This window comes from Scardinius erythrophthalmus (genome assembly GCF_964197995.2).
Source record: "Scardinius erythrophthalmus genome assembly, chromosome: 1".
Lineage (NCBI taxonomy): Eukaryota > Metazoa > Chordata > Actinopteri > Cypriniformes > Leuciscidae > Scardinius > Scardinius erythrophthalmus.
This window is the reverse complement of record NC_138221.1, coordinates 48810691-48836897: the sequence shown is the minus strand read 5'-3', so window position 1 is coordinate 48836897 and position 26207 is coordinate 48810691. Positions and strand designations below refer to the sequence as shown.

At 37.9% G+C, this 26207-nt stretch overlaps 1 protein-coding gene across 1 annotated transcript in view; it reads left to right on the top strand.

Moving 5' to 3' along the window:
• grin2aa (glutamate receptor, ionotropic, N-methyl D-aspartate 2A, a) overlaps positions 1-26207 on the top strand; it is a gene marked incomplete at both ends in the record, with an annotated part of 151994 nt that overhangs the window by 89774 nt on the left and 36013 nt on the right. The window contains one exon of the mRNA XM_081359890.1: positions 6398-6512. Within this exon, the coding sequence (XP_081216016.1) occupies positions 6398-6512 (115 nt within the window). The remainder of the gene's footprint in view (positions 1-6397; positions 6513-26207) is intronic.

Below are 26207 nucleotides of genomic sequence, written 5' to 3'. Positions count from 1 at the left end.
TCTCGTCACGGCCGTAAAAGAGAGAAGTTACATTGAAATGGAGAAACCCACCCAAATTAACTTCGGTTAAACAGGCGTATGATAATTTGAGTAAATGTGTAAGCTAGATGTATGCTTTTATAATAAATTGTCTGTCTATCTATCTATCTATCTATCTATCTATCTATCTATCTATCTATCTATCTATCTATCTATCTATCTATCTATCTATCTATCTAGCTATCTAGCTATCTATCTAGCTATCTAGCTATCTATCGTAATAATGTATTACTGCTGAAAACTGCTGCTTCTGTGTAGATGAGAGAATCAAAGTGTATGCGTGTTGTGCACATGCTACATTGATTATGGCCAAGCATGCGCCCTTAAAATAGCAAATGAATAACATGCGCAACGCGCCACTGACTTTAAACTATTTTTTCCTGGTTAGTGGCGCAATTGTTTTCTAAACCTGCAAAATAGCATGAAGAAACCTTTGCGCCGGAACACTCCTCTTTGCGCTGAAACGCCCTGGGGAGCGCAAGTGTATTTCCTAACTTACCGACGTGCATCTGTGGAGGGAAAAGTCTGCTTTGCGCGGGTGCAAAATAGGAATGATACATGCGTCGGTGTACAATGTCAATTGCGCTGGGTGCAAGATAGGGCCCTTGGAGTTTTATGCACTGGCAGAAAAAAAGTCTTAACTTTCTAATGATTAATTACTACTATGTTTAATGTTCTAATGGTGGAATTATGATAGAATTATAAAATATAGACTATCTATAGATATAATTACATTTGTAAATTAATCATTTAAACGGGGCTGTCATAAAGCCTCAAAAGTTGGATTCTAAATAGAATTTTTTTTTCTCCTATACAGTCACTTTCAGAAATTATAGAAAATCTCCTGTATTTAAGTTGGAATGTAATATAGGGAATATATCTGGCACAGCATTTTTTTTCTTCTTCTTTCGGGTGACAAAAAAAAAAAAAAACTGCCACTTGAACCTTTTTCTGAATTTCATGTTCTTGTTAAAATTGAGTGTCAGAAGCCTGGGTGAAATATGCAGTCCCCAAGCAAAATGTTCCTTTATGACAGATTTAAGACTGTCATCTGAAGTGCTGTGAAAAGCGGACCTTAGCAAAATTTAGACTTCATATATCAGTGACGAATACTGAAATTACCTGTCAACAGGGGAGAGGCATGGCAAGTCCAATGTGCTTCCTCCCACATGTTGGGGACCAAGGGTAGCTGTCAGCTGTGCTCTATGGAACCATACATTTTTAAAATAAAGGGCACTTTAAACACTCCCACTGAGATGGGAGCCAATCTGACCACCCCCAGCAAAACACCATTTCACAGAGGGCAATGCTACAGGAGTCACTGCTATTACTTTTAACTTTCATAGGCAAAATGTAATATGACTTATGATAGTTATAAAGCTGGATTATATGTGTGGGCAGAACATTTCCTGGCAGTGGCAACAGGTCATTCTCTTTTGGGGAGGGTTAGCAGTGATGTCATTGTGCCTTTGCTTTAAAAAGGACCAGAGTCTTACCCTCAACTCAAAGCCTTTGTGGGCTGGAGTGAAGGGAAATATGAGCTCCTGTAGAAATAATACTTTTATATGGCCATCACAGCGCATTAAAGGGAGTTAAGTTGGCAGGCAGCAGCACAATGGGAAGCATTATAAAGAGCTGGGTTAAAATAACTGTCTTGAGCCTTGACTGTCCTCCCTATGGGGAAGAAGGCAGTTTTTTTTAAAGTGTCAAAGAATTGGTTCTACGGAAGCCCTGAACCGCAACGTAAAAAAATAAAAATCTTCTAAATCTTAAAATTTCCAAACATATTTTTATTCAAATATAGGCTATATTATATATATATATATATATATATATATATATATATATATATATATATATATATATATATATATATATATATATATATATATATATAATATGATATTATTTAGATATTTTTTATTTAAATGACTATTATTGTCATAATTAGATTGGCTATCTTTGCAACAAACAGAAGAGACAAGCATTATTTCTGCCATCTGTAGCCCGAAAATCATTGCCTGTCCTTTGGTTTGTATAATAGTAACTTATTCAGCTACATTTGGATTATTAGTCAATGTCGAAATAAAGTGACTCTACAGGGTTTTGCATTCACATTACTTCACACACATTACTGTGGGATGGCGGGTATTCATTCCATAAACTGTGGACAATGGTAGCTTATTTAATGTATAAATTAATGTACATGTCCAAAAAACGGGTAATGTAGAAAAAAAAACTTTGTAATAGTGCTATCGTGGCGTAATAATCTGTTATCGTCCTGTGGAATCATTCATTCACAGACAGCTTAGAAAGATGTTCAACTAATAAAGATCTTCATCGCTGGCAAAAATATGATGCATTTGCAGGTTTGCTTTCACTTGACTGTACTGTAGATCCACGGCCACTTCATCTAACGCTCTTTGATGTTCTTAAATCTTCCTGTTACGACTCCGAGTCGAGTGTGAATTGAAAGCGCTTCAGACAATTCAGTGCATGCAGGAAACTGAACAGATCATTCAAACTGATTTGCGGACTGATTTAGACAGATCTGCCAACTTGTTTGATGAAGTCTTTGAACAGAATCGAAAGAGTGATTAATTTGTGAATTGAGCATCAATCATGCCCAGATAAAAGATACAGCGCACTTGGTATAAAAAATGTATTGCATTAAAATAAAGTAACGAGAGGAACGTCGCCCAATGTAACTAAGTAAAAGTACATTTTTTTCATTAGAAATGTACTCGAGTTAAAGTAAAACTACCCACATTTAAATCTACTCTTAAAAGTACAATTTTACCAAAAAAATACTCAAGTAAATGTAATGAAGTAAATGTACTTCGTTACTACTCTGACACACACACACACACACACACACACACACACACAAAACTTCTACGTAAGTCTTCTTGTAATTTTGGCTAAAAAAGTCTACGGAAGCCCTGAACCGCAACGTAAAAAAAAAAATGAAAATATTACGACTTTACTTTATTCCCGTTATGTTAATATTTTTTTTTTTTTACGTTACGGTTCAGGGCTTCCGTAGGTTTAGACTTTTTAGCCAATCAGAAACACTCTGGCTCACAGTCAATTTTAGTCATTTTTGTAATGTTTGGGCTTGCTGACATGCCTGTTGAGAGTGGAGTTTTTTAGAGGATGTATGATTGAAGTAAAATAATCTGTCTGTCTGTCTTTCTATCTATTTGTCTGTCTGTCTGTCTACCTTGTACTTTAATTTGTAATTTAGTTAGAATTCAATTAAATGGTTATTAGACTCTTACTACTGTTCTGGGCAATTCCACACAAAACTGTCACATCCATAACGCCAACTAAATACAATGGCATTGTGTTGGTGTTATGGATGTGACAGGATATGATGGATATGTACTGTAGACCCTTCTTGTGTCTACAGTAAAGTAGAGACACTCAGATAGAACACACACACCCATTGGTTCAATGAATATGGTGGAATGATCTGGTCATGGAAGAAAAATAAGCCTGAAGATGGTTTTTAAATTTGTATTTATTGTCAATATCCATAAGGTTTAAAATCCATTTTTTCTACAAGCTTGGCAAAAGGTAGCATGTTCGAGTCATGTTTTTATTTTAAAACCTTTGGTTGGAAGGACTTTAATTGACCTGAATGTGTCCTCAGGGGAGAGGAGAGAGAGCAAACACCAGTCACTCCCTTCTCCTCAAACGTGCTGTCAGGACCATATTTGCTCTTATATAGTTCGCCATGCCCCACTTTGTATATGATGCACTTAGTACCGCAGGTTTACGTGTGCACTCATTCTGCCATTCCCTGGGTCTTTGTAACGTCTGCCTGAGCCCCAGGTGAAAAGACCTCCACAGTCCCAGCTGTCCTGGTATTGTCGTGCCGATGCGATGCTCTCTTATGACACTGATTGAGCATTGCGCAGATACCTGTGTCAGAAAAATGATTGGATTTGTTTGTATATCACGTCTGGAGTTATTACTCAAGGGAGAGCTGATCTCATTTACACGTTCCATCATGCCAGTGGATTCAGCTCGAGATGTGCAGACTCCCCATAAATTAACTACTGTAACTTCATGTAGGAACATTTTCTTGCTTCTCTAATGACTGAAAAATGTTGCATAGGGAACATCTTGCCTGCCCTCATTAGTGTCAACCCCATTACTATAAATGCCTAAAGAGGAACTGTTATATTCAACTGTACTCGACCAGTTGGAATGCAGCTGCCTACTTCAGTTTGACCACATATAAAGTATTGCGAACATTTTCAGGCCAGTTGTACCACTCACCTATTTTAATCTGTCTGATTCCAGAGCAGCTGTGTGGCACTTTCAGGCACACCTGCTGTAATGATGACTCTGATGAAGGGTTCACAGTGAGCAAGTGTGGGTCAGGGGTGGTTATGTGTTTAATTAGAGAGAAGTGAGCTGTGCTCAGGTTGGGTTCTTATCTTTGTTGCATTAGGTTGTCTTGACATTGTGGAGATGGTCATGGAAGGGCTGTTGGGTTGGGTTGGGTCTGGTTGATGTGCTGGTATAGGGCATTGTGCAAGGGCATTGTGCTTTTTTTGACAGTCCTTATTGGTACCCTAGGCAAACATTTTATGCTATCATAGATGGATATCTATCTGCTGAGAACCTATAGCACTATTGACACTGTGTCCAGTGTCTGGTTTCCTCAGTAATTGGTAAAAGGGACTCTGCAGGTATGATAAGTGTAGTGATCCATGGCTCACAGTATTAGGTGGAGACTAGTTCCCCAAAGGGAACTAGGAGGTGTAAAATATGAAAGAAGGTTTCAAATAAATAACGGAGCCCATTGTAAATGGAAACGTCTTGTAGTGGAGGAGAGCAGAGCTTATCGATTCTTTTCCTCTCCCGCAGTCTGATGTAGTTGGATTCAACGATATATCTAGGGTGAGTGGGCCTTCTCTTTGCCCCCTAAATGGGACCCCAATCAATTCAACAAGCTACTCCGTGCCATTCAGTCATTAGACGCCCACTAAGACCAGTTTCATAAATCGATCATCGCACCACACTTCTAATTCTGCTCACCTGGCAGGACTGCGGTATAAAACATACCACCAGACTGTACCCGTGCCGCATTGTACGTCAAAATGACTGGGTTGTAATAACTGAAGGAGAGGGGCAGTGTTATGTGTTTGTGTCAGCTGGTGTTTTTTCCTCTTGAGTCTCTGAGGTAGGCTTGACGACAAGTGTGTGAAAAGTGAGAAGGCTACACAATGTGTTTCTCGGTTTATCGCTTTTAAAGTGATATGACAGGAACATGGTGGCATTGTGAAAAGTGAAGGATCCTGTCTCTATTCACTTGGGTTTTATCATCTTGTTATATCAGTTAAAATCAGTTTTTTGAAAGATGAATGAAATTGTAATAATTATAGGGATTATAGTAAATATCTCCAAAAAATATTGCGTTTCACATATTTAATTAATATCAAGACATTTTGTGGTAAAAATCAAGTTTTAATGTTGTTTATATGCCTATGTGGTGTTTTTAATATACTTTAAGACAAACCATGTGTAAATGCATCAGTCAGCACCATTGCTGACTATTTTCTCCTTAAAAACGGCTGTGAACCAAATACAGTCTTAAAAATGTGGTTTAAAATCGCCTATTTCCTACTGTCACAAACAAGAAACCAATACAGTCAACGTGCGGGGCGGGATTTTTTTATCATTCATGTCATGCTCTGTGGGCATTTTTACAGAGTGTGCACAAAAACACCTTTATGAAGGGACAGGAAAAATCATCAATTACTGTTATGTGTCTGACGTAGACTTGTATCAACTTATAGACGACCCTGTATGAATCGCTTTTCCTCTTCTTCCTCTGAATCTGTTTCTGGTTCAAACATATATGTTTGCATAGCCTATGAATTACTTCTGCACTGTAACTGCAAACACACACACACAAAAAAAAAAAAAGACTAATCAGATATAATGCAACAAATGCTATTAAAGTGCTTGTAATGAACCCAGACTGGTCTATTTTATGTCTACATGCTCTCTCTTTCTATTTCTTTGAAGATGAGGACAAAAGAAAGAATGGTTGTGATTCATGTAGATTTCATTAGATACTAATAATAACTCGGGCAGATTTTTCATCTTCGCTTAATGTGACGTCTGATTTAGGTCAGTCGTTAGTCTTCAGATAGCTCATTAATTCCTCTTTTTGTCTTCTTGCATGTTTAAAATGACCTTCATATGTTATTTTGATCTTTTAGGTATAGAACGAACATCATTAGGATGAAAAGTTATTTTTATGCCTACTGCAGCAGATAATATTCGTGTCACCTGACCGCTCTATTTCTGGACCTGATGAGTTCTCTGCTTCCTGTAGGTACATGATGAACGTGACCTGGGATGGCAGAGATCTGTCCTTCACCGAGGATGGTTACCAGGTGTATCCCAAACTGGTGGTGATCGTGTTGAACAAAGACAGAGAGTGGGAAAAGGTAAGGCGGCCGAAAACAACTGACCTTCTTAACTGCGTCATTATAATTTCATTATAACTCCTCCAAGCAAAGCGTCATTAACAACTGTTCACACAATATTAGTACCCATGAATTCGCCATCTTAATTACACCCTGGAACGATGTAAAAGTGTGTCAGTGCGGTAATTACCTCAGACACACACTGCCAGAGTCTGCAAATTCAGAGGTGTAATTAGGGCCGTTTTTTTTCTTTTAGACCGTAATCCTATCCAAGCCCAAACGTACGGAAACACACACGTGCGCATTAGTGCTGGTATCTTGGATGAGCGTGTCCCTCTTTTATCTGTTCTAGGAGAGAATGTGCTTCAATGAAACCAGTGCGGGAGGAATAATTGGAAAAGCAAAACAACGGGAGAAATTGATTTGTGGAGTTCGCTCTGCAAATCAATCAATGGGAGCCTAATTGACAGAATAAGGCTCGCACTGAGAGACAGACTTGGTTATGAATACACATTCATGTGGCAAAAGGCACATTTGCTCTGATTAGGCCTCTTGATTTCTTGTTGGAAGACCCTGAAGATCATCAGTAATATAAAAACATCCCAAAGAAATTGCGTTATATCGAGGGCAATCCGCATACCGGTGGTCTGTCCTAATATAACATTCTATTGCTCATTAAACGGCAGTTATGATATTGGGTTTGTATTACAGTAGGATACAATACACTAAATTAGCTCCCAGAGGTGGTTAGAGCCTTATTATATATCTGATTAGTAAAGCATTCTTGTGGGCTCCATTACAGTGGCTCTGTATTATTTTCTTGCTGTTTTGACTGTCGATTGAGCTTTTGGAGTTTCATAAATCTGTATTAAAAAGCATCCCATGTCGTTCAGCTCATTGGGACTAGATACTGTAGTATTATTAGTGTTTAAAGTAGAATACATTAGGTGACAACAACATTCATTGTTCAAATTCTCTTAAGTGTCTTAAAAAAACAAAAACCAAAAAAATGTACTACCAAAATATATTTTTTAATAATTTTAATAGGATTAAATTAGTAGTTGATACATTTTTGTAAGTGTAACTCACAGCACTTTAAACTGGTTTCACCTATGCAATATTCTCTGAAATGCCAAATGGCAGTGTGGAGAAAATATTTGCTGAACCAACACGAAATGCAGTGAGAAGATATAGTTTTATGATTCACTTGCCAGGTAGTTCATATTCACTGGTTGTTTTCAAGAAGTGGACAAAAAAAAAAAAAAACACTAGCCAGTATTTTACACTTTTGTCTTTTGTTCAGAGCTGCAAGTTAAGTTAACAGTTTTATGGTTTCTATTTTAGACCTTAATTGAACCCAATTTAGTGTAATGGCCTGTGACCTGTAGTGGCCTGTAACTAATAAAATGTTTAAACAGTATAAAATAAACAAGCTTTTCAAAAGAATGTATAAATAAGAATGTCATTTCCATTTGCCAATTTTAAAGATGTTTTGGTATAAACCAGGCTTAATTATTCAGAGCTCTGCCAATACAATTGTCACAGGTTCAGGTCTTTTCATTTATATTTTTTATTTATCTATCAACTGATTCATATCAATTTCTACAGTTCATATCATGAAGTAGGTCATTCTCAGCGTGGTCAAAGCTGATTCAATGAGATGCAGCACTGGCCAAAAGTGAAATGAACTGCACAAGAGAGGCTGAAACTGATTCTCGATCCAGTTATGATATTTTGATGCATCTCAATGAATCGTGACATGTGTTGCAATGCATATTGTAATGTGAGGTGGTTGTCAGAAATGCCATGGTACTTTGGTATGATACTTTTTTGCAAGGATGTGTTAAAATGATCAAAAGTGACTGTGCAGAAATGTAAAATGTTACAAAGATTTCTATTTCAAATAAATGCTGTTCTTTTGAGCTTTCTATTCATCAAAGAATTCAGAAAAAAATCCATAAATATTGATATTTACAGATTTTAAGCAGCACAACTGGTTTCAACATTAATTATAATAAATGTTTCTTTAGCAGCAAATTAGCCTATCAAAATGATTTCTGAAGGATCATGTGACACTGAAGAGTAATGACGCTGAAAATTCAGCTTTGTCATCACAGGAATAAAATACATCTTAAAATATGTTCAAATTCTTATTAACAGTTATTTTAAATATTAATAATATTTCACAATATTACTGTTTTTACTCTATTTTTCATCAAATAAATGCAGCCTTGTTGAACATGTGAGACTTCTTTCAAAAGCAATCAAATCTTACTGACCCGAAACTTTTGATCAGTAGTTTATCATGGTATTTACATTTTTCCGCCATGGTAAAAATAAATAAATAAATAATAATAATAAATCCCCTCCTGATTTCTACAAGGGATCTGACTCTTTTGTGATGGCAGACAGCCCAGTTGTTGGGCCTCAGTTACTCTAAAAATAGCCTTTGCCTCTTTGCACTCTGCGCTAGCCAGTGGCTATGTACAAACGTAACGGTCTCCTCCCTTTATCAGGGAGCTGACAGCTGCAAAGATCAAGCTGCTATGGTGCCAAATTAAATCCACATGAAAGTAATTACATTAATTAATTCCATGTCAAGTTGCCTCTTGTTGATGTTGATTAAAGCGGATAAAATGTTGAACTGGTTGTCACTCTAGCTGTGTGCTGTCACATATTATTTTTCACCTTTGGACAGAGTTTTGGAAACAGATGACAGAAAACATTGGACTACAAGTGTTAGGAAAATAATTACAACTTAGTTGGAAATATCCACACAAATGTGGCGACCTCACGGCAGACTACTAACTGCCTACTGACTCATCAGTGAACCTTCTCAATTGGGTTTCATCTCAATGGATTGAAAATATACAGCTCGCAATGATGCACTAGCTTCATGGTGGAGGACAGAAGACCATCAAAAAATCATAAAGGTGAATAGCTTGAAGACATGACCCTGATTCCAAAGGTCTGCCTGTGTACAAGACTGAGGGGAACTCTTAAAATCCTTTAGTAGAACATGCAGAGTTACATGTCAAACGTGTAGCTCTAAGGAACATAACAGCAGAGTAATGCAGTTTGACACCACACTATGTTGATATTAATCTGACAAAGCCTATTCATCAGTGTGAAGTGCTGGCAGAGCAAAGACAAAAGCATGGGGCAGATTTACAGCCCTGTTGAACCAAAGCAATATCTCACACCTTGCCCTGATGACATGTCCACGTGGCCATTAGTGTGCAACACGTCATAAAGCATATTGCACATAGTACTGTAAATGCCTTAAACAATGTTCCTTTATCGGGTAAAGGTCATAAACGATTAATGCGAAACCTGATTGGATTCGGTATACATTGTTTGTATATTTTACAAATTTTGCTCTGCACGTGAAACATGTTTGTGTGCATGTTTGTTTAAGTTTTGACGTCAAGACAGACAATTTAAAAATTTGATGTAAGCACATTTTTCAAGTTTTTATAATAAGCTGGATTTTGATAGTTATCAGTGTTTTGTTATAAACACGGTTTTGTTTTGGGATAAGACATAACCCCATTCACCAGAGTTGTTCAAAATTCAGACAGATTTCCATTCATTAATTTTAATGTGAATTTAGTTGGAAACAAAACTATGCATTACATTTCCAAAATACACATAAAAACTATGAAATTCAGAATGAATGATTCAGGAATTTAATAAATAGAAGGTGATGATTTGCATATGTGCATTTGGAAAATCTATGCACATTTTTTGTCATCCTGCATTTTTTGGCAGAATTGCAAAATGTGAAATCCGGCTACTGTCAACACTATATTTGTCATATAGTCATTAGTATAAATTTAAAATAACTTCCACATTGCCATTTTTTGTCACTTATGTCACCAAAAATCATCAACTCTAACTCTAAAAAGAATGACATCCGTTCATTTTGTCACTGCAAATCACTACAAGTGTGAATGTCCTTTTATGCTTATAGAGCTGCAGTAGTAGCAGCAGTCGATAAGCTAGACATTTTCTTCACTGGAGCACTGGGAAATCTTTGGAAATTTGTTTCAGCTACCTTTTGAACTACGGTTAGATATAAAAGATTGAATACAGTGTTGGATTTTGGCTGTAAAAAACATTGTCTGTATAAAACAATGGTTATTAAGGATATCACAGCATTGCAGGCTGCAATGAAAGCAGTTTACACAATTTTTACAGTCATTTTCATTCACAAAGTATATGTGATGATTGTGATTAGTCTGCAAGTTATGTCTGGGCAGTTCTGCCAGACACAAACATCTGTTTGTTCTTTGTTTGTTTCAACTGATCTTATTGTGATTGGAATGGTTGTGTTGTCATCATGACACTGTCAGCAATGTCTGTCACCTCTGAGCTTCTTATTTCTCATGCTTTTTTGTGTGTGCATTCATTAAAACACCAAAATAGATGCATTAATGAAGAGTATGCAAAGTCTTAATGAAATGCTTCAAGTGTGACTGACATTTCAGAGTAGATATAGGAGCAATATGACTATCACAAGTAAATATCACCAGTGCTCTGCTCAAATAACGTCTCAGTTACTTATGGTAACCCTCGTTCCCTGAAGGAGAGAACGGATACGTACGTTGTGACCGTCAAATAGGAATTTCGCTAGAGAGGCCAATCTATTTCGAGTGAAACTAAATGAGCCAATGCACATTGGCGTGCAACCATTTGCATCACTGAGCCACACAGCACGGGTATATAATGCACTTCAGTTTGATGACATACGTTGTGACCAACGAATAGGAATCCCTACCAAAGCGCCACAGCTGCTGACCCCATCCAGCGCCCTGTGCGAGCCTCTTGCCCCTTCTTGCCTGGAAGGATGATAGGAGAGGGCTTACACAGAGTGTATCTGTCACTGTTGTTCTGTGATAACCCATACAGTGAGATTATTGGATAACATTGGGAAGGAGATGCAGACGCAGGAGGACGCTTCTGGCGGCAAGCAGACTGAGGCGCCGCAGGTGATGGGGTGGAGGCAGCAGCTGACCGTCGTGGCAGGATGTGTTTAAGAATAAAGAACTTACTATTCACAATCCTCAGATGGATCCGTTGCTCCTCGAAATGAAACTAAACCAGCACTTCTGAGGTAAATTTTCCAGGATTATTATTACGATAATATTATTACTCACAGCGTCGCAAGACGACGTAAAGAACATGAATCTGATAAAACTTGATGTGTTTTATTGACCTGATGTGGCCGTTCACAGGTTTGCCGATTGCCTCAGATCATTTGCGTTTGAATAGTGTGTGCTCTCCGTGGGTGTGTTCACATTAGCAGATAATAATAGCAGAATAATCTCTTTACATACAGATTACATAAACATAGAATATTTGTTTTCGTTTTGAATTAGATAATTTAATAGTAGACAACTTAAATGATTATAAAGATATATTGCTCATGCCTGGGTGAATAGTATTCTCTGAGTTTTGTTAAAGTTTAGAGACGTGCTCCAGAAAAAAAGTTCACGGAGACGGAGAGGCAGAAAGCACACCCTGTTTATTTTCTTTATTTTACAAAAGCACAATGTTTTGTTTCGATTGTAAGTGGACACATACAAAAGTAGACATTTTACAGTTTTACATATTTCTTAAGTCTGTATGACCATAAATGATGGAGTATTTAAGTCTATTTTGCTGCTATGTGAAAAAAATCGAGCAAAACGCACAGCGCGTTTGCCGACCCCAGAGGGTTAATGACCCCAGTCTGCTTTTGTACAGCCGAGAACTGCTGGGCAAAGTTCTCGACCGCATCTCCGAAGAGGCCAATCTGTGACACGTGGGAGTTAAGGAACCTGACTTTGTCAGTCTCCCTCATGTCAGCCAGACACAGCCAGAGATGGCGTTCCTGGACCACCATAGTGGACATCGCATAACCGACCAACCGCATGGTCACCTTCGTTGCATGAAGCGTGAGGTCCGTCGCGGCACGAAGTTCTTGGAGAACTTGGGGATCATGACCGCCCTCATGCAGGTCCTTCAGTGCCTTGGCCTGATGGACCTGCAACAACACCATAGCGTGTATGGCAGGGGCGGCTTCCCCACAGGCCTTGTAAGCCTTGCCGGTTAAGTCCGATGAGTACTTACAGGCCGGGAAAGGGAGACACGGTTCTCCGCGCCAAGTGAAATTAGGGCACAGTTGCATAGCAACGGCCTGCTCCACTGGTGGGATACGCATGTAACTCTTAGCCGCCCCACCATCATGGGTGGTGAGGGAGGAGGAGCCACCGGGACGGTTTCTGGCAGTAAAAGGTGCTGTCCACGCCTCAGTGAGCTCCTCATGCACCTCCGGGAAGAAAGACACCGGGGTGGGTTGCTGAGAACCAGCGCACGCCACCCCAAGATACCAATCGTCCAGCCTTGAGGGAAGGTGTACACAAGTCCGATCCAGTTGGCGGCCCTGGAAAGCATGGCCATCATCTCCGGGTCCGATTTGGGCACCGCTGTCACACCCGAAGGGGGCAGTGGCGCCGATTCGTCTTCCGCAGAGAAGTCTGACCCACCCTACAATGCACCTCGTGGATGGTCCAGCGCGTTCCGTTGGCGGCTTTACTGTGGGAGGGATGAGGGTTCCTAGGAGATGGGTTCCCTTGAAGGAAGCGTGCTCACCGTGATCCTCAGGTCACCCGCACCACCACCTGAAATAACCCTCGGAGGAGGGTTAGATCGCGATGGAGGCACAGGGACCTTTGCAGGAACGAGAGTCTCGACTGTAGCTCCGCGATGGTCATCTTCCCACAATAGGTACATGACTCATCTACGAACGCTGCCTCAGCGTATTCAATGCCCAGACACGCAATACAGCGCCATCCCATGATCCCAGGTAACGACCGCATCAAGAAACACACAGGTAGAGTGACATCTTTAAAAAGACACGCTCTACCCGTGGAAGCTCTTTTAGGGACTCCTCTCCTTGGTCCTGAAGCACTCAGGGGAACGATCGTAGCAAACACTGACAGGAATGTGCACCTGTCGTGCGCTGTCTCTCTCGCTGGCGATCTTACCAGACATAAAAACAGCCTTTCAGCGCTCGTCGTAACACTCTTGTTGTAGAGAACACAGCATCGAAGTGCTCGTCTCCAAAGCAAAAAGCTGAAGTGCAATCGCACATGCTGCTTATTATATACCCACGCCTCGTGGCTGAACAGCTGATGCAAATGATTGCACACCAATGTGCATTGGCTCGTTTAGTTTCACTCAAAGTAGATTGGCCTCTCTAGCTGATAGGGAACTATTGTTTAGTAGTTTTTTTACTGCTTTTTTTTTTTTTTTTTGCTGTGCTTTTCTTTTGCTGTGTTCAGTGACTATTCTCAGCATAGTCCACAGACTGAAATGTCTGAAATTTACCTCAGTAATATATATTAAAAAAAAAATCAACATGAAAAAATAAAGAAATTGTACCTTGCAGAACCATTATACAAATATATTGTTATCGTTTTATATGGTTTTATATTTTGAAGAATATGGTAAAATGTTGTTACTGCCATCACTATATCGTTGTACCTATAGTTGCCTTTGATGTAAATGTTGTGGTCTACTTAGGGCAGTGTAACATGGAATGGACAAAACAAAGTCTCGGCCTCACAAAACCACCAATCATTCTGCATTCAAGCCAAACAAGCAGTGCTGGCAAGACCCTGCTCCAGATGCTGTGTTGAGGGCTGGTCTGAATGCCTATTAGAGATGAAGGAGTGATGAAGAAGGCTCCAGAACCCGAGGCTTTATTGGGGGTGGGGGTGGGGGGGTGGTTGAGCTACTACACTGTGTTTCTGTTTTGACGCCAAGCCGGAGAGAAGTGCTCTCATGGAGAGCCAGGAGGAGAACATGATTGGCTAATTAAAACAGATGAAGACTGAGCATCTTGGCTGCTGATGGGCCTCTTCAATGCCTGGAAGTGACTGGTACAATCAGGGGTCACATGGCCACTTGCTCCGGTCTTACAGGGGCAGCAGTGTGTGCGTGTGTTTGTGTGGCACGTACTGCCAACATAACAGTGCAAGTTTCAGTATAAATCATGAAACACACAGTCTGTGATGTGCAAAGTGCTGCTGAATCATACATAGGCAAGTCAGTAAATAATTAACATTATAATCTTGGCTTTGTACTTATATATTCATGAATCTAACACTGTAGTCCGCCATGCACACTTTGTTCACTTTGTTTAGACCATCTAATATCTAGTTGTTTGCTTTATTTGTCTGCCACACGTGTCCAATGCTTGAAAAGTGTTTGTTACAACACCTGAAGCAAACATCCTTAAGGTCATCTCAGTGGCTCAAAGAGCAGATATTACTGCAGCCAGTGAACTTGGAAATCATCTGAACCTTAAGTTAATCAAAATCTGATCTCCGAGATCTGCTGGACTGTGGCTCGCTGCAGTTTGCCCTCAGAATTTCATTTATTGACAGAGCTGCCGCATGGGGCCATGGCGCTGAACCTGTGGGCACCTTAGCCGAGAAATATATTTATCTGAGTGATCTCTCCATGACAGAGGATTGACCGCTAGATGGAGGAAAAATTTGGGACTCTGAGGGGCATAATTGGTGGTCAAGTAATAGTCAACATACAGAATTTCTTTCTGCCTGTCTTTTTCTGTCACATATACACACATGGAACAATAAAAAGGAGAGTTCATTGCTCACTAAGTTAGAGGTGGTGGTGGGATGCCTCGTTCTTGCAACTGAATCTGTGGAAGGCAGTTGTAAACTATGTCAGTGTGAAATGGATCTCACCGCCATTTTTGCCTTCTCACAGTGGAAAATGACTGTGCCACCTGGGCAATTGCTGGGGTCTGACCTTCCAACAGTTCTCTCATAAAAGAAAGATAGAAGAAAAAGAAGGAAGACACATTTAGTCTGTTTTTTTTTTTATCTCTTTTTGCAATTCATAATTAATATAACTTCATTATAAATTGCTACATTTACTCGTTGTTCGTTTCTTATTTTTGCTTTGCACTGTTAAATTTAATGTAATATTTTTTATTTTATTTTATTTTATTTGTTTGGTTTATTTTATTTTGTCAATACTAGTTATGTTTTGCTCTATTGTGTTTTGACTTTATTTTACTTATTGTACACTGACAAAACAAATGTGCAGAGAGAAAGAAAGAAAAAGAAGCAAACAGATAAATACAAAGACAGACAAGGCTGGGAGCTTTAGCAGGGCTTCTGCTGCCTGCACTGGCTTTGACTCATCCAGCAGAGATAAGGTGTAATTCTCTTTAGTAAGCCTGGTGTGCTTCTCTTCACCTCCGCTGTCCGTCATACTTACAGCTGTGGCCCTCTCCATCTCCACCCCTCGCTACACTGACAATCACAGCTCTGCCCTTCATAGCCACTGTGTTCTGCTGTGGAGATACACTAGATGATGTGCTCGTCTGCTGCCTAATTTTACGCACTATCAAATCAACAAAGTTTGACTGATGGGACGGTCAAGTCTCACTGCATGTTGTCATGGTCAACAGTGAGGTGCTGTGCCTGGTCATTCTCAGTCTGGACACAGGAAAGCAACAAAAAGATCCTGGGGCTGGCATTTTATTAAACATTTCACAGAAGATTTTATCCTTTCAGTGACAATCGCCCTAGACTGACCTGGGGTTAAGTGTTGGCCTGTCCGCCCCACCATGAGAGCCCTATCTGGCCCACCTTACATCATAAAGCTGGGCCTAGTACAGTGGTAATAGTCCTTTCGTCTCTATATCTTTGACCACTACATCACACAAACCCCAGGTTAAAAGAATTATAGAAACTGTTGAACTAATCAAGTCATTTGAGAAGATATCTTTTTTGGGTAATTTAGCATTCACTTCACTCCTTTCTTTAAATTTATACCATCAGTTCTCGTTTCTTCTCTCATGCTAACATAATCTGATCATCTAGTTCCGTGTCCAAATGTTGTCACCTATAATTTTTAAATAATGATATATATATACTGTATATACACTGTATATATGTATGTATGTGTGTATGTATGTGTATATATATATATATATATATATATATATATATACATACAGTATATACAGTATATATAGCCTATATATTTGTTACAGTGTATGTCATGTGATGTTATTTTATACCATGTCATTTTACAGTATGTTATGTCATAATGTTATGCTACAGTATGTTATGTTACAGTTATTTTACAGTATGTTATGTTCTCTTACATTTACACTTTACAGTGACATACAAATGAGGAACATCACAAGCAACATCGCAAGTATACTGTATATGTTATTTTAATCTTATATTGTATAATTCTAACATTAATAGTTTCTTATTGAAGAATCGCTGTGAAAAACATTAACTACATTTTTATTTAGGCACCTTTTCTCTATGAATAATAAAAACATCTTTAAACATCTAAATTAGCCCCGCCTGCACTCAACCACAGCAGCTCAGAATAGAATGGTGCAGGTATGACATCACTTTGTAGGTCAAAACGTGGGAGTTAGCATTTTAGCATTTAGCATCGTCCTGAAGTCAATGTTTTTTTTTATGTTTTTATTTTTTTAGTTAAATGGCTGAAATAAGGTCTGTGGTGAACACAAGCTCAAGATACTTTCACGTTTTATGCTATGACATAAAACATCAATTTTAACCCACTCATGATTTATTTTAAGCTGTTACGTGTCTTGAAAAAGATGGATGCTAACAAGTGGCTAAATGGGACTAAAGAGGGTGTCAAGTCAAGTCATCTTCATTTATATAGCGCTTTTAACAATGTAGATTGTTCCAAAGCGGCTTTACAGAGATACAAGGATAGTTTAAAGTGTTCCGCATTTGTCAATGAGAGCATATGGCGTAATTTAGATATATTTTTAAGATGGAAAAATGCGGTTTTACAGATACTAGACACGTGACTTTCAAATGAAAGATTGGTATCAAAGAGCACACCCAGGTTCCTAACCAACGACGACGAAGACTTAACAGAGCAGCCATCAAGTGTTAGACAGTATTCTAGGTTATTACGTGAGGAAGTTTTTTGTCCATTAATTAGAATCTCTGTTTTTTCAGAATTTAGTGGAAGGAAATTACTACTCATCCAATTTTTTATACCAGCTATGCATTCCGTTAATTTTGTGAATTGGTAGTTTTCGTTAGGTTGTGAAGAAATATACAGCTGAGTATCGTCAGCATAACAGTGAAAGCTAATTCCTGATGATATCTCCTAATGGTAGCACGTACAGAGTGAACAGCAGTGGTCCTAGTACTGAGCCTTGGTACGCCATACTGAACTTGTGATCGATAAGACATCTCTTCATTTACTGCTACAAACTGATAACGGTCAGATAAGTATGATTTAAACCATGCTAATGGTAATTTTCAAGTCTATTTAAAAGAATGTTGTGGTCGATAGTGTCAAATGCAGCACTAAGTTCGAGTAACACTAATAGAGAGATACAACCACGATCGGATGATAAGAGAAAATCATTTGCGACTCTAGTGAGAGCTGTCTCGGTACTATGGTACGGTCTAAATCCTGACTGAAAATCCTTGCAGATATCATTTCTTTCTAAGAAGGAACATAGTTGTGAAGATACTGCTTTTCTAGTATCTTTGACAGAGAGGGTAGATTCGAAATCGGTTGGTTTCAGAGAACAAGGGTGATTTCAAACTGCGTTTTTAAAGCTGTCTTTGGTTCACTGCAGTTTTAAGGAGAAAATACTCAGCAATGATGTTGACTTATGAATTTGCACATGGTTTGTCTTAAAGCATATTAAAAACACCACATAGACATGAAACAACATAAAAAATTTGATTTTCACCACAGGGAGTTTATATAACAAAACAGTGAAATATGAAGGTGCATTTTTCAAAATTTAATTGACCTTTTTTTTTCAGCAGACCCATTATTGTTCTGTTATTTTTTTAAATACTTTACAAAGAATCACCATTATAATTACAGCTTTAAAAATATCCCAAAATAAATGTAATAAATAAATAAAATGTTTTCACCGTTATTATACAACTTCTGAAAGAGTACTGAATCTCCTGATCAAAATACATGTGAAGAAGAAACAGAAACAAGCCATAGCATATGTAAGCAGATGCATATGTGAATAATGCGATCATCAACATTAAACAGCATATAAATCAAAACTGCCTAACGTTACCGAATGAAATGTTGACCCAGGGCGAGGTATAGGACTGTGAAGATGGACTCGATCTCGATATTACAAAAGATGGACTCGATATTACAAAAGATGAAATTCGTGAAATATCGTGAATGTTTTTACTGTCCCTTTTGATCAATTTAATGTGACATTAATTAATAAAAGCATTGTTTTTTTCATCAAAATAAACTTACTGACACAAAAACATTGATGGAATATCTTTGTTCTATTCCTTAATGTCTCGAGAGAAGTATGCTAGATGTTTTCTGATACTCATCTGTATCCGTAATAAAGTCAAGCATGTGATCCTATGGAGAGGTGAAACATGATCCTAGTGTGGCTTTTCCATACTGTGTAATTATTGGTGTCACCATGAGCTATCTGCCTCAGCAAATAAGACGAGAAGAATGAGCACAAACTTTTAGCTGGCGTTATACGGGTTTGACCGGCGGTTTCACCACACAGCTTTCTGCCTGTCTGTATGGGGAGAAGCCGTGTTCAAAATAAAAACATCAGAATTCACCGGATGCGTCCCCTAAGAAGAGATTTCATTCAGCTTTCTTCTTGTGAATAATTGTTTACACAAATGGCTTTTATTTTGGAGTGGATCTGAATGTTTTAAGAATGGTGCAGGGCATTAGGGAAAGGCAACAGTGGTGTTTTTGACTACTGATGAGCTGAAATGATGCACAAGTGCCCTCCATCTCCTTGAAAATTATGCAGAAAGCCTTTCCATTCTGTCTTTGTCTGTCAATTTCGTTCTCCCCCTCACTCCCTTCGCTCCCGGCCTCGTCGGCCGTGTGGCAAATTGCTTCTGTTGTGTAATTTACTCGGGGGCCGAAGCTTCCCGTCAGGAATCCTTTCTGGGGGGTCAACTCTGTCCTACTCATCTCTGCTCAGGAGCGGCCTCTTGATATTGCCCATAAATCTGGGTATCGTTGATTATTTTGATACTATTGTCCGACAGAGTAATGGAATGTCGGCCCTCTTAAAGTAATCCTCCTATCTGCGTGACCTACCCGAGACCTGCGGTGAATTGGCCTGGCCGCTAAGCCGTGGACTATGGTAGCAAGAAATAAGCTGATGTCCTGCTTCCATTCTTCTTCTCCATCTTTTTCACCCAGAAAGAGTGGGAGAGTACAAGTGCTGTTCTATATCATTCAACCTGTACTGCTGTCACCTTAAAAAACAGCCCTCATGTTTTTTATTTATTTAAAACAGCTCTCATGTTTTTTTTATTTTTTTTATTTTTTATTCAGTGTTTTATTTAACACACCTCCCCCAAGCCTTTCCCCCTTTTCATATTGTTCAGTCAGGGCTCATTAAAACGTTGAGTCATCACTGAACTGGACCAGGACTTTTAGTTGATGGCAGGGTGGAGCGTTTAATATGTGTGAATGCTCAGTGTATTAGGCAGATTGTGTTTATAGACTAAATGGCTGAGATTATGCTTTTATTTTTCCTGTAGCTTCTCAGTCATTATGTAAAGAGATAGTTCACCCAGAAATTAAACTTATCATCATTTACTCAACATCATGACTTTCAAAAGCCACACTGTAAATTTTTAAGTACAATCAACTGGGATGTTTAAGTTATTTCAACTTAAATTACATTAAACTGCCTTAAACAAATTAGTTTAATCTTGTATAACTTATAAAAAAAAGTTGCAAATTGCTTAACTTATTATGATGAGTTAAAGAAATGTATAAACATATGTTGTCATAACTTATTGATAAGGGCCCGGTTTCCCGATAACGCTCACTCTTAGCGCGCTAAGAGAGCTCGAAAGATATATCTTACCAAAGGTGTTTATGTCCCTAAGTGTGTTCCCCGAACCATACCTTAGGAAGCTGCTTAAGATATACCTTCTTACGTGCGACGTTACCCGACGCTGTCCGTTGCGATGGGGCTGAATTGTTTGATACCGATGGCTCGACAATCAATTATTCTCTCGTGCAGGGGCTGTTTACTGTATGTGAGAAAGCGGTGATCTTTATAAATGAAGCACTTCAGAAATAGTTGAAATTGCAATTTATTATGATTATTGGATATTATAAAAAATAATCCAAACTATAATAGCCTATAATAGCCTAGCCTCTGAATCTTCATTAGACTGCTGAGATCACGAGTCAGTTAGTTGAATATAAGAACCAAATCAGTCAGATTTGTGAATTAATCATTCAGACAAGATTCAAACTATTCATTGACTCAAATTAATGATTCATACACATGTTGCTTACAGTGTTACTTCTCTCATGTACTCTCATAAATACGCAGCCCCACACATGCTGAGAAAAAAAAAATTAAGAATTAAGTATTCATTTCCACGACTTCTTATTCCATTCCCCAAATTGTGGCAACGTTGTACTTATTGATTTCCTTGTTTTAGTTCAATTGTGGCCACGATTTAACTAAATTAAAATGATGGAATGAATAAGTACAATGTGGGCATGATATAACTAAAATGAGGGAATTACAATGTGGCCACTATGTAACTAAAACAAAGATTTTATATATATATATATATATATATATATATATATATATATATATATATATATATATATATATATATATATATATATATATATATATATAATATATATATATATATATATATATATATATATATATATATATATATATATATATATAAAGTTGTGCCCACAATTCAATACAATGTAAAAAAAAAATAAATACAAAAAAATAAGGCCCAATGTTGTTAATATGAAGAATTTTTTTTATATTGATTTTTCACAGGTGGTTTACCTGTATTTTGAATCATGGATTGCTGTGTTTTAGGCTGTGTGTCCACCAAAGCATTTTTTAGCCAGCTGTAAAGACTAGGCGGTAGGCGCCCTGCTGAAAATGCCTGGCTGTGGGAGCTTGAGAATGATTCGGCACCGCAGTGTTTTTTTCAGTTGAGATGCTTTGCTATGATACTGAATGTCTCCGCAAGTTTTACTTGTATCTCATTTCACAGATAGTTTGTTTCTGTATTGTTTCTATATAAAAATGATGATACAATGTAAAGTATTTGCTCTGGCTCTTGTTTTAAATGATTTTGTTCCGTTATTATACTTGTTGTCATCTGTTGACGTTGTACAAGCAGAATGTGCTGTTGGTCGGTGTGGTATTTCTCCTGCCCCTCTTCCACTATGATTGGACGGTTGGGTAAAAACCAAAGTTGGACATTTTACCAAAGTTAAACATTTTTCAACTCTCGGCGACCAGTAAAAAAACAATTGGAACCATTGAAAACAATTGGAAAAATACGGGAGCCACTGGAAAAAAAAACTGTTTGGTGGCCTTAGGGTCAGAGAAAATATCCGTAAACTTAATGGATAATATCTGGCCTATTGGAACAAATTCTTAATTTATGGCCACAATATCTATGTTTTCTTCCACATGTCATATGTGTTCAAAACAATTTTATGGCGAGTAAATAATGAATTTAAATTTTAAGGTGAACTATTCATTTAAGCGTTTTCTTTTTTTGTATGTGAACTATTAATTTAAGCACTATTTTGGATGTGATTTGGAACTTAAATTTAGCTGGGAATATTATTAAGATGGGGTGTCTTTGATTTGATTTGGACGAATTGGGCAAAAGGTCTGAATTCATAATGAAGGTGCACCAGACAGAGCAGCATCTAATTTAGAATTTAAGGTATTTGACAAAGGTCAAAATTAATGAAGAGAAGCAATGTGAAGGAGTAATATACCACAATGACATGAGTTTTTATCCGGATGGAATTCCCTTCCTCTAAGGGCCTCCAAGTTACTGAAAAACAGTTGGTATTTTGCTCTGTGATTTTTACCCGAGGTTGTGCGAGAAAGACACAAGTGTATTCGATCCATGTGGAATTAAAATCACAAAGTACATCTTTGAAACACAGATTTGCCTAAAATCCTTAAGGAAAACTATTCCCATCTGAATAGGCTTTAGCTGGCTGGCGTGAGATGAAGCATTACCCGAATGGATTGCCCAGGCTCAAGTGTCAGTAAATAGACTCAAATGACGTCTAAACTGAGCAGGTCATTGTGCAGGCAGTATGGGTGATGCTGTGGCAAAACTGTGGCCGAGAGGCAGTTCATCAGACAGCGTTGCTGCTTTTAATCAAAGAGTGGGTCACTGTAAATCATGACCAGAGGCTGTGATGAAAACGACTGCGCAGCAGCACCTCATGACGCACATTGGAGCCCTGTTGTCTTTTATTCCTCTGTTTATCTTGCTTTAACTCTCTCTCTCTTTCCCATCTTTATGTCTCAGTCAGGCAGAAATCCCATACTACTCAGTCCAGCTCTCCTCTACCATCATTGAACTATAAATAATAAACGCCTCACACTTAAAGCAGATCCATCCTCTTAAGATGTTACGGAGGAGTTTGGTTTTCTGGAGCTAAATACAGCTAATTCACTACCTTCGTGATTAAACTCTGCCCCAACTTTGATTGGCAGCCAGAGAATCTGTTGTCGCTGTCTCATGTTGGCTGAATGCTGGATCATGGATCCACATGGGACTTCAACATAAGAACAACTGCCACCCACACAGAAAACCCAGACTTGACTGATTGATTCCACAGTTTGACAAACAAAAGAGAATATATTTGCTCTCTTAATGGGCTGAACAGTGTGCACCACATACACGTATGAGTTTTTCTTCCCTCTCTTTAATTGCTGGCCATTCAAATACTCATAACAAACAAGCTGCCGTCATTTACTCACACTCGTTGGTTCTGTATGACTTTATTACGTCTGTGGAACACAAAATGATTACCATAATTTTGAAGAATGTGCTGGTCTTTAAAAAAGGACAGAAAAGTTCCATAAAAGCATCACAAAAGTAGTCCATATGACCCATCTGTTATAATCAAAGTCTTCAGAATCTCAATCTATACAGTACATTTTTTGTGACAAACAAATGCCAATGTCTAAGTTGTAACTGACTGGTTGAAATTATTATTCACTTCTGTGTTCAGCATTTTGTTTTGTTTTATTTCATTCTTTTATTTAATTTAAATTATTATATATAATTTACTGTATTATTTATTTTAATATAGTGAATAGAAAGTTTTCAGTATAGTTTTTAATGTAACTGTCCCCTCACAAACTACATATTTATATAAAATAACCAAAATTAGCAAAAGTGTTTATAAATATTTGGTCTGTTTCTCACACAAAACTATCATAATGGTTTCAGAAGACTTAGAATATTTTTTGACAAGAATGACCAGTATATTTTTCAAAATTTCTTATTTTGTGCTCTGGTAATTTGATTGAATTTTCATTTTTAGGTATACTGCTCCTTTAAGAAAGTTGGAGAATATTCTCATAGTCTCATGGGCATCTGTGTCCATCACTGTACCAAGAGCATGTCAGTGAACAGAATTACATTTTTGTCAAATACTCCAATGTTCTGAAGCACTGATATGAACAATTAATCAACCCTCTGGGTATGACTCCCACATCAGCACTCAGTACCCACATCGTAATTCATTTATGCGTCTTTTGGCCCTGGTAATACATGATGCTTGTAGAAATATATAGAGTGGAGTATTCAAGGTCAATACTCTGCAGCAAGCTGCAGCTCTACCATTGTGGAATTTTGAGTGGGCAGCGGCAGACGTGTTGCTGAGTGTCAGCCGCTTTCAAGCTTGCTATTTGGTTAGCGCTTATATGCACACAGCCCCTCCCCTCTGCACAGGAGTCATTAATTATACCTCCTCAACCGAATTAGACATGGAGCATTTTATCTTAATAGCTCTCTGCAAGCAAGCCTCCAGGATGTACATTATACTGTTTTTATCTGGCGAAGGCGTTCTCATTCAATTCAATTCCTCTCTGTCGCTTTTGAGGGCAGAGCATCTATGAAGGCTTGTCACAAGCCTTCCTCATCCTCATGGGGCCTGAAGGTGAAGCCAGAGCCCTCCGATATTGTGTGGCACTCATGTAATCACTCCTGAAGGGGGGAGAATTTGATTGGAATAGAAGCAGGTTGAGATCTACAAGCACAAAATCTATTTGCACCGTAACCATGGAAATGCACAGCGCGCAAACAATTAAAATGCTAATTCCCCATCCCTGTGGTAAAGTGCTAATGACTTTTCTAGTCATCCAGCATCTAATAAATAGTTCCCAGTGAAGGTTATAGCATGCAGTTTGGAAACCAGTTGAGGACATGCATGCACTGTGGGTCAGTGGTGCAGAATGCAGATCGATACATACAGTGTTAAGTATACAAGTACTTGAATTCACTGGCAATATCATGTTCCTATATATATATATATATATATTATATATAATATATTTTTTTATTATTATTATTTAAACATTTTATTTTATCATTTTTTATTTTATTTTGTATAAATATGTAGTTTGTGAGGAGACAGGGATACATTATTTTTATTAACAAATATTTAAAACAATTATTTTATAATGTATTATAATTTTAAATTAGTTCATTAATAATAATATTAGAATTATAGATAATTATTTTATAAAATGTATCCATGAATTGTTTAACATTATTTTAAATTTTGATAATAAAAATATTATATTAATTAAATTTTTTGATACATTTATTTCAATTGCCTTTAGTAAAATAAAATAATCTGGATTTGTATGTAGCTCTGTCTCCTCATAAACTACATATTTCTTGTGTGTGTTCCTGCAGGTGTTCATAGTGGGTGGAACTATAAACACTCGGGGACAGTCTTATCAGCAAAACAGACACATAATCACAGATAACCATGTCTGTTTGAGTGAACAGAAAATTTACTGTTTTTACAAACATTTGGTGATATGTCAACTGTTCATTAGCTGCCAGATGCTCCGATATTTGACAGCAGAAAGAAAAAGTGCCGCACCCTGTCTGACAGTAAGTAAAACAAAGTTCGATATATCACACTTCTGCTTGGTGAAAGAACTGCCCTGCATTTTCAAGAGATGGACTTTAACATTGTCATGGTTTTGGCTATGGCTATGTATTTTGGGACTCTTGGTTTGAAGTCCTTTCTGTTCCATTTTGCCTAGCTTCCCTTTTCCTGTTTTCTTAGTTGTCATAGTTATTCATTGTTTAATTGATAAGAGTCTCACCTGTTCCTCATTGCCACTGTGTATTTAAACCCTCAGTTGTCTTCTGTTCTTTGTCTGGTGCTGAAGTTTTGTTCTGGTGTTACTGTGTGTTTGTTAAATGTTATTTCATTGTCTGTCTGCATCAAGCATCCTTGTCTGGATTATCAAGTCAAGCCAGCATGTGACAACCCCAGCTGCAATACTGACATCCCCTATAGCACTGGTTTAGTTACTTCCTCACGTTTCATCTAGATTATTTGTCAATAGTGATTTTACTGTCAGTATGGCAATGTTAGTCTCACTTAACTTCTTAAAAGTTTTGCCATCTTCCCAGGACTTTTTACCCCCTTTTTGCAAGTAATTTAAAGTGCCTCTAATATGGATTTTTGAAAATGACCTTTCATGTAGTGTGTAACATAGCTCTAAGTGAATGAAAACATCCTGCAAAGTTTTAAATCTGAAAGTGCACCATATATAAAGTTATTGTCTTTCAAAAG